Below are 10000 nucleotides of genomic sequence, written 5' to 3' on the forward strand. Positions count from 1 at the left end.
GAGAGGAAGTGAGATGCAGAAAGTTGTCCAAGCCATGATACTTTTAACGAGCGGCCTGTGAGGTAGGATTCAAACCAGGAAAGAGCTGAGCCAGAGATGCCCATGTCTGAGAGTATAGAGAGAAGGATGCTGTGATTTACCGTGTCAAAGGCAGCCGATAAGTCAAGTAGAATGAGCACTGATGACTGAGCGTTTGCCCTGGCCTCCTTTAAGGCTTCTGTTACAGCCAGCAGTTTCGGTGGAGTGGCCGGTCTTGAATCCAGATTGATTTGGATCCAGAAGATTGTTCTGTGAAAGGAATTCTGAGACTTGTTTAGAAACTGCTCGCTCTATACCTTCGGATAGGAGAGGCAGTAGCGAAACAGGACGGTAGTTCTCGACTTGAGCCGTGTCGAGTGAAGGTTTCTTGAGTAGAGGTGTAACCTGAACGTTGCTGGGAACGTGCATTGCAGTAGTCCAGAGGAATAGAGGTGGATGAGTGGATGAGGGCTTCGGTTATTGGGTCGGATAGTGAGGATTCTTGAGATGTTTTTCAGGTGGTAGAATGCAGATTTGGAATGACATGGTCGGGATGTGGAATGACAGGGTCGGGATGTGGAATGACAGGGTAGGGTCCAGGACGACACCCAGGCTGCGGACATTGGGGGATGGGGGGATGGAACAGCCATCCAAATTCAGGAGAAGATCCCCAATCTTCCTGAGCAGTGGCTTAGGAGCCACCACCAATATCTCAGTTGTATTGCTATTCAGTTTGAGAATATTAGAGGTCATCCACCTTTGTAGTTCTTGCAGACAGTTGACAAGTGGTCCAGGTGGAAGCTGAGTGGAGTTGGTGCTAATGCAGGTGTGAGCTGAGTGGAGTTGGTGCTGATGCAGGTGTGAGCTGAGTGGAGTTGGTGCTGGTGTGCAGGTGTGAGCTGAGTGGAGTTGGTGCTGGTGTGCAGGTGTGAGCTGAGTGGAGTTGGTGCTGATGCTGGTGTGCAGGTGTGAGCTGAGTGGTGCTGATGCTGGTGTGCAGGTGTGAGCTGAGTGGTGCTGATGCTGGTGTGCAGGTGTGAGCTGAGTGGAGTTGGTGCTGATGTGCAGGTGTGCAGGTGTGAGCTGAGTGGAGTTGGTGCTGATGTGCAGGTGTGCTGGTGTGAGCTGAGAGGAGTTGGTGCTGGTGTGCAGGTGTGAGCTGAGTGGAGTTGATAGAGTGGAAGTCCAATGGTTTTAACGATTTTAATTACATTACACCAATGTCCAATGATTTTAACGATTTTAATTACACTACATCGCCTCCCTACGCCTCCCGACCCTGTCAACAGGATGACAGGATGACACGTCCAAAGACTTGAAGCATTCTGGACTTTTGCTCTGGGGGCGCTGCTACCGGGGGGCCTGGGCGGCGGGGCGGATCAGATTGTGTGTCCTGGTCGGGCCGTGGTGTGTGTTCGCGCGGTGTTGTGGTTGGGGTGGGGCTGGCGCGGGCCCCGTTCTCTCTGCTCGCGGATGGTGGTGGGGGGTTGTCTGCGGATGGGTGGCGCCGCCTGTGGGCGGACTCTGGCTGGCCATGCTCAGCCATGCTGCTCCGACGCGCGGTTCAGGGGTGGTGTGTGGGTTCGCCTGGGGGGGAGGCATTGGGGGGGGCATTGTGGGTGGGTGGATGTTGCGTGCGTGGTGGATGGGTGGATGTTTGCATGCGTGGTGGACGATGTGCGGGATGCCTCTTCGGGTTTAACTGGGTAACCTATTCCTACGCACCTGTCCCCACAAAAGAGGTGTGTAAAAGCGTTTTGTAAACCCTCTATAGTATAACCATTTATATCACCATTGATATACTTATTAATACTTAATATGACTTACAGTAATACTAACACACTCTATTTCTCTTCCCTTTCCCCTATACCTCACCTGTGAGGTAAACCATTACCAGCCATCAACCATCTCTGTGCCTGTCCCTCATCACACCTGAAGTCACATCCCTATGACTGCCCTACCATCGCCTGCTGTGGTTCCCTGCCCGAATCTTTGGCCCTCGGATCTCAGCGACCCATCACCTTCCGAAATAACTAATGGATTACTAATGGACAATTTATTCCCTACACTGGACTATTTGAACGTTCATTCTCATTGTAACTTTCAAACTACAAATGACTGTACTGTAACTGACCCAAGGCAGATGGGTTGGGCCCTTGAGTCGTGGGTCTGTCTGAGGTTTCTTCCTATATGTATCTCCAATTCTAGGGAGTTTTTCCTTGCCCCTGTCACTCATGGGCTCTCTTTGAATGTCTAACACTCTGTAAAGCGCCTTGAGACATGTGTAATGTATTGGCGCTCTATAAGCGACATTAAATTGAAATTGAAATTGATGCTGGTGTGCTGGTGTGAGCTGAGTGGAGTTGATGCTGGTGTGCAGGTGTGCAGGTGTGAGCTGAGTGGAGTTGGTGCTGGTGTGCAGGTGTGAGCTGAGTGGAGTTGATGCTGGTGTGCAGGTGTGAGCTGAGTGGAGTTGGTGCTGATGCTGGTGTGCAGGTGTGAGCTGAGAGGAGTTGGTGCTGATGTGCAGGTGTGAGCTGAGTGGAGTTGGTGCTGGTGTGCAGTTGGGTATCATTAGCAGTGAAAGCGTAGACCATGGTGATGAATCATTTGATCCAGGGGCAGCATGTAAATGATGAAAAGGAGAAGGCCGAGGACAGACCCAGGGGGAGCTTTGGAAGACAACAGCCGAGCACTCATGCTTGGTACAAGTGGCCCAGCACAGTGAACTTCTGAAGTGTAGATTCTGTCTACATTACTGAGAAGCATGCGCTAACACCTCTTCAGTACCAAGAAGCATACGCTAACACCTCTTCAGTACTGAGAAGCATACGCTAGCACCTCTTCAGTACATTACTGAGAAGCATACGCTAACACCTCTTCAGTACTGAGAAGCATACGCTAGCACCTCTTCAGTACATTACTGAGAAGCATATGCTAGCACCTCTTCAGTACATTACTGAGAAGCATATGCTAGCACCTCTTCAGTACATTACTGAGAAGCATACGCTAGCACCTCTTCAGTACATAACTGAGAAGCATGCGCTAGCACCTCTTCAGTACCAAGAAGCATACGCTAGCACCTCTTCAGTACCAAGAAGCATACGCTAGCACCTCTTCAGTACATTACTGAGAAGCATACGCTAGCACCTCTTCAGTACATTACTGAGAAGCATACGCTAGCACCTCTTGCTAGCACTTGCTGCAAGTCACAGAGATGTTTTTTTAACTGGAATATACAATTATATCATCCAGATAAACAAAGCATATCTGACCCCTCAAGCAGCATTTCTTTAACCCAAATGGCATTCTGTTGAAGTGGTAAAGACCAGCAGGGGTGAAATGTGACGTCACTGGTTTGCTGAGAGGGTCCATGGCAACCTGCCAATATCCACTGTTTAGGTCCAGATTGGAAGGATGGTTGCACCAGACAAGAAGTCGAGTATTTGGATGGTGAGTAACCAAGACACGGAGGAGAAGAGGCCACCAGAGACGGAGAAGAGGCCACCAGAGACGGAGGAGAGAAGAGAAGAGGCCACTAGAGACGGAGAAGAGACGGAGAAGAGAAGAGACCACCAGAGACGGAGACGAGACGGAGAAGAGAAGAGACCACCAGAGACGGAGAAGAGACGGAGAAGAGACGGAGACGAGACGGAGACGAGACGGAGACGAGACGGAGAAGAGACGGAGACGAGACGGAGAAGAGACGGAGACGAGACGGAGAAGAGGCCACCAGAGACGGAGACGAGACGGAGAAGAGGCCACCAGAGACGGAGACGAGACGGAGAAGAGGCCACCAGAGACGGAGAAGAGGCCACCAGAGACGGAGGAGAGAAGAGAAGAGGCCACTAGAGACGGAGAAGAGACAGAGAAGAGAAGAGACCACCAGAGACGGAGACGAGACGGAGAAGAGAAGAGACCACCAGAGACGGAGACGAGACGGAGAAGAGGCCACCAGAGACGGAGAAGAGACGGAGACGAGACGGAGACGAGACGGAGACGAGACGGAGACGAGACGGAGAAGAGACGGAGACGAGACGGAGAAGAGACGGAGACGAGACGGAGAAGAGGCCACCAGAGACGGAGACGAGACGGAGAAGAGGCCACCAGAGACGGAGACGAGACGGAGAAGAGGCCACCAGAGACGGAGAAGAGGCCACCAGAGACGGAGAAGAGGCCACCAGAGACGGAGACGAGACGGAGAAGAGGCCACCAGAGACGGAGACGAGGCCACCAGAGACGGAGACGAGACGGAGAAGAGGCCACCAGAGACGGAGAAGAGACCACCAGAGACGGAGAAGAGGCCACCAGAGACGGAGACGAGACGGAGAAGAGGCCACCAGAGACGGAGAAGAGACCACCAGAGACGGAGAAGAGGCCACCAGAGACGGAGACGAGACGGAGAAGAGACGGAGAAGAGACGGAGAAGAGACGGAGAAGAGACCACCAGAGACGGAGAAGAGACGGAGAAGAGACCACCAGAGACGGAGAAGAGACGGAGAAGAGACCACCAGAGACGGAAAAGAGACGGAGAAGAGAAGAGACGGAGAAGAGACGGAGAAGAGACGGAGAAGAGAAGAGACGGAGAAGAGACGGAGAAGAGACGGAGAAGAGAAGAGGCCACCAGAGACGGAGACATTTGGCTCCACAGCAGCCCTTGAGTTGAGTAGCATGGACAGGACCTCTTTGCATCCAACACAAAACAGTCACTGTAGTGTAGTGTGTAGAGTGCACACACACACACACACACACACACACACACACACACACACACACACACACACACACACACCTGTGCGGTCGTGCTGAAGGCAGCAGCTCCACCTGGCACTGCGGAAGGCCCCGGGGTGGAAGCAGGAGAGGAGATGCTCGTTATAGATGCTCACCTTCCTGATCGCTGATAACCACTGGTTCAACTCGTTCACATTCTGAGGAATACACACACACACACACACACACACATCACCTTCCTGATCGCTGATAACCACTGGTTCAACTCGTTCACATTCTGAGGAATACACACACACACACACACACATCATCTTCCTGATCGCTGATAACCACTGGTTCAACTTGTTCACATTCTGAGGAATACACACACATACACAAAGACAAACAAACCCACATTTAGGCCATCCTTAAGAATATTCTTGTTTGCAGTAACAGTCGGAAAAAATATATATTTGGACGGTCGATCAGTCTATAATTCTTTTGATTTTGTTGGTTAAACAAATTTGCATATTGTGACATCACCAACTCATTCTGATGTATGTTATGTTGTAGACCACAAAAAAGTAAGGGTAAGGTTCTATCTAAGGAGCAATTGTGTGGGCATACTGTGTGTATGTGTGTGTGTGTGTGTGTGTGTGTGTGTGTGTGTGGGTGTGGGTGTGGGTGTGGGTGTTGGTAAGCCTAGTAGATCTGTCACCATGTCATTGACTTTTCCCACAGTGTTTGGATCTTGTAAAAGTAACAATAATAAAAGTAATCAAATGTGTGTGTGTGTGTGTGTGTGTGTGTGTGTGTGTGTGTGTGTGTGTGTGTTTGTGTGTGTACTAGGGGTGGCACGTTTTTTGAAAAAATGCTCCGAACCGTGCGGTTCGCATGTCACGGTTCGGAGTGTGTGTTCGTCGTACGGTTCTACGGTTCGGGCTAATTAAGGCATGCGCAATCCCGTATGTGACAATGTGTTTCCCTTTCGCGCGAGAGTAGGAGTGTGGAGTTCTGAGTGCTGCGCGCGTGTCTTCAGAAATGGCAAGTGCGAGAGACAAAGACTGCCCGGAGTTGCAGGATGCCCCAGCCTCTTACAAGTCTGGTGTGTGGGAACATTTTGGATTTGAGGTAACTTATGATGACAGAGGGGTTAAGACGACAGATAAGACTGCGACTGTGTGCAAACATTGTGCAACACGTGTTCAATATGCTCTTGGCAACACTTCCAACATGCTAAGTCATCTGAAAAGACATCATCCCAATGTGTCGGTAGGCAGTTCAAGGACGAGAGAGCTACCCAACAACTTCTCTCCTCAGCATTTAAGCAGCCTCTCAGTGATAACTCGGTCAGGGCAATGGCCATAACGAAAGCAATCGGGATGTTTATTGCAAAAGATATGATGCCATATAGTGTGATTGAGGGTGAAGGATTTCGTCAGTTGATTAAAACACTCGAGCCCCGCTACAACATTCCCTCCCGCCGACACTTCGGCACCTCTGTAGTTCCAAAACTATATGACGAGACACGAGAAAAGCTGGTCAAAGAATTGTCCGACACAGCTCACGTTGCTCTCACCACCGATGGGTGGACCTCCAGGGCCACTGAAAGTTACCTCACAGTGACTGCTCATTATATATATATGAGAAGCTGCCTTCTGCAAACCCGCCCCGTGTATGAAAGCCATACAAGTGAGCATCTCTCTGAAATATTGACAGATTGACGGTGGCGGAATGGAAACTGGAGAGGGCCAATGCCACAATTCCTGTCACGACAGATAATGCTAGAAATATAGTGAATGCTATCAATTTAGCAGCAGGACTTGGGCCACAGATCGGGTGCTTCGCGCACACAGTAAATCTTGCAGCCAAGAGCGCAATCTCGCTCAACCCCGTATCCCGACTCCTAGGAAAGGTTAGGAAGGTTGTTAGCTTCTTTCACCGAAGCACGACAGCAGCCCATGTCCTAAAAACCAAGCAGGATATGCTGGCATTGCCTGTTCACAATCTAATACATGACGTACCAACTCGTTGGAACTCAACATATGACATGTTAGAGCGTTACATGGAGCAACAGGCTGCAATCTATTCTACCCTGATGGACAAAGACGTGAAGAAAAAAGTTACGGAGATGTCCGTGTTAAATGACAGTGAGACAAGACTGGCCGAGGGTCTCATTAACATTCTTAAACCCCTGAAGAATGTAACCCCCCTCATGAGCACAGAGACATCCCCCTCAATTTCGATGATTATCCCAATGCAGAAGATGATCCTGAAATCCACGACACCAAGTGTAGAGGACCGTGACAGTACCACAATCAAAGAAGCTAAGGCAGCAATCTCTAGAGACCTTGAAGACAGATACAATGACCCTAGTCTTCAGGATTATCTGCACAGAGCCACTGCACTGGATCCAAGGTTTAAGTCAATGCCTTACCTGGAAGAAGCCTGTGTTAAGAACATCTATGATGAACTCACCACAGACATTGTGGACATTGAAAAGCAGGTATTGTGTTTTTATTTTGTATATCTAAACAAAGTAAATGTAATATATCATCAATTATCCTAGTGATGGTGGCTGTTTTTTTTAGACTTAGCATCATATTTCATCTATGTGCCTTTGCAATATTGATCTATTCCCCATTGCCCACCCAGTAATAAGTGTTTGTTGCCATTAGCTATTTATTGTCATTAATATTTCCTAAATTCAAATTGCTATTCTGTCATAAATTCTTCAGGGTCAACACAGTGAAGCTCAAGTGGCCAGTTCATCCATGGGAGCAAAGGCAGGGCCATCAGAGACCTCTCCTCCCCAGAAAAAAACTGCCATGGCAATGGTATTTGCAGATTTGTTTGCAACAGAGGACAGAAGCACAAAGCATTTGTCTGACATCATTTATGAAGAGGTCACCTCATACAAGGCCACAGGCTGCATCTCTGTGGATGAAGATCCACTTGCATGGTGGAAGAAAAATGAGCATAAGTATCCTCACATTGCTAAGTTGGCACAGCGTAACCTTGCTGTCCCAGGTACATCTGTTCCAAGTGAACGTGTTTTCTCCTGGCAGACAATGTGGACAAACTCATTTTCTTGCAGAAGAACATGAAAATATAAGGAGTAGTAGTCAGTAGTTTCTAAATGCAGTTCTTAGTGCAATGTTTGATCAATGTTTGTTTATGTAACATTTATTGTAGTAGTTAGTAGTTTCTAAATGCAGTTCTTAGTGCAATGTTTGATCAATGTTTGTTTATGCAACATTTATTGATAGCCACTAGCCAGCATGTTTTTTTAATATTTAAAATATTACAGTGGCACTTTGACTTAAGATAAGAACTTTATGTTTCCAAATACTGCACTTTAATATAAGAATTTAATTTAATTTAAGCTTTAAGAGTTACACTTTCTTTCTTTGTGTGCCAAAAAGGGGCATACGTTCCTGCAGATGGCAATTAGGCTACACATTCTCCCTTTTTTGCCAAATAAATGAAAAGATTGTTGAAATCATCAATGTCTTCCCTCTTGCTGTATCAAAATCTCAACTGTAGCTTAAAGTTTCCTCAGACAATAATGTGCTTTATGTGAAGTCAAATTCAGTTTGTGCATTATTACATGATAACTATTCTTTAATTACTCTAGCCTAATTGTGGATGACTAAGCTATATGCTGAAATATGTTTCTGGAGTGTTAAAGATTAAAAGAAAAAATAACAACAAGAACCGTGCCGAACCGAAAACCGTGACCCTAAACCGTGATACGAACCGAACCATGGATTTTGTGAACCGTGCCACCCCTAGTGTGTACCTTGCACTGCAGGTACATGGTATGTGTGTGTGTGTGTGTGTGTGTGTGTGTGTGTGTGTGTACCTTGCACTGCAGGTACATGGTGTGTGTGTGTGTGTGTGTATGTGTGTGTGTGTGTGTGTTTGTGCGTACCTTGCACTGCAGGTACATGGGGTGTGTGTGTGTGTGTGCGTGTGTGTGTGTGTACCTTGCACTGCAGGTACATAGTGTGTGTGTGTGTGTGTGTGTGTGTGTGTGTGTGTACCTTGCACTGCAGGTACATGGTGTGTGTGTGTGTGGTGTGTGTATGTGTGTGTGTGTGTGTGTGTGTGTGTGTGTGTGTGTGTGTGTGTGTGTGTGTGTACCTTGCACTGCCGGTACATGGTGTGTGTGTGTGTGTGTGTACCTTGCACTGCAGGTACATGGTGTGTGTGTGTGTGTGTGTGTGTGTGTGTGTACCTTGCACTGCAGGTACATGGTGTGTGTGTGTGTGTGTGTGTGTGTGTGTGTGTACCTTGCACTGCAGGTACATGGTGTGTGTGTGTGTGTGTGTACCTTGCACTGCAGGTACATGGTGTGTGTGTGTGTGTGTGTGTGTGTGTGTGTGTGTACCTTGCACTGCAGGTACATGGTGTGTGTGTGTGTGTGTGTGTGTGTACCTTGCACTGCCGGTACATGGTGTGTGTGTGTGTGTGTGTACCTTGCACTGCAGGTACATGGTGTGTGTGTGTGTGTGTGTACCTTGCACTGCAGGTACATGGTGTGTGTGTGTGTGTGTGTGTGTGTGTGTGTGTGTGTGTGTGTGTGTGTACCTTGCACTGCAGGTACATGGTGTGTGTGTGTGTGTGTGTGTGTGTGTGTGTACCTTGCACTGCAGGTACATGGTGTGTGTGTGTGTGTGTGTGTGTGTGTGTGTGTGTACCTTGCACTGCCGGTACATGGTGTGTGTGTGTGTGTGTGTACCTTGCACTGCAGGTACATGGTGTGTGTGTGTGTGTGTGTGTGTGTGTGTGTACCTTGCACTGCAGGTACATGGTGTGTGTGTGTGTGTGTGTGTGTGTGTGTGTGTACCTTGCACTGCAGGTACATGGTGTGTGTGTGTGTGTGTGTACCTTGCACTGCAGGTACATGGTGTGTGTGTGTGTGTGTGTGTGTGTGTGTGTGTGTACCTTGCACTGCAGGTACATGGTGTGTGTGTGTGTGTGTGTGTGTGTACCTTGCACTGCCGGTACATGGTGTGTGTGTGTGTGTGTGTACCTTGCACTGCAGGTACATGGTGTGTGTGTGTGTGTGTGTACCTTGCACTGCAGGTACATGGTGTGTGTGTGTGTGTGTGTGTGTGTGTGTGTGTGTGTGTGTGTGTGTGTGTACCTTGCACTGCAGGTACATGGTGTGTGTGTGTGTGTGTGTGTGTGTGTGTGTACCTTGCACTGCAGGTACATGGTGTGTGTGTGTGTGTGTGTGTGTGTGTGTGTGTACCTTGCACTGCAG

At 48.5% G+C, this 10000-nt stretch overlaps 1 protein-coding gene across 1 annotated transcript in view; it reads right to left on the reverse strand.

Moving 5' to 3' along the window:
- Nucleotides 1–10000, reverse strand: part of LOC134089349 (rasGAP-activating-like protein 1) — a 46268-nt gene that overhangs the window by 3326 nt on the left and 32942 nt on the right. The window contains exon 18 of the mRNA XM_062543790.1: nucleotides 4811–4946. Coding sequence (XP_062399774.1) covers nucleotides 4811–4946 — 136 coding nt within the window. The remainder of the gene's footprint in view (nucleotides 1–4810; nucleotides 4947–10000) is intronic.

The sequence above is a fragment of the Sardina pilchardus genome, chromosome 8 (genome assembly GCF_963854185.1).
Source record: "Sardina pilchardus chromosome 8, fSarPil1.1, whole genome shotgun sequence".
NCBI classification, from domain to species: Eukaryota; Metazoa; Chordata; class Actinopteri; order Clupeiformes; family Clupeidae; genus Sardina; species Sardina pilchardus.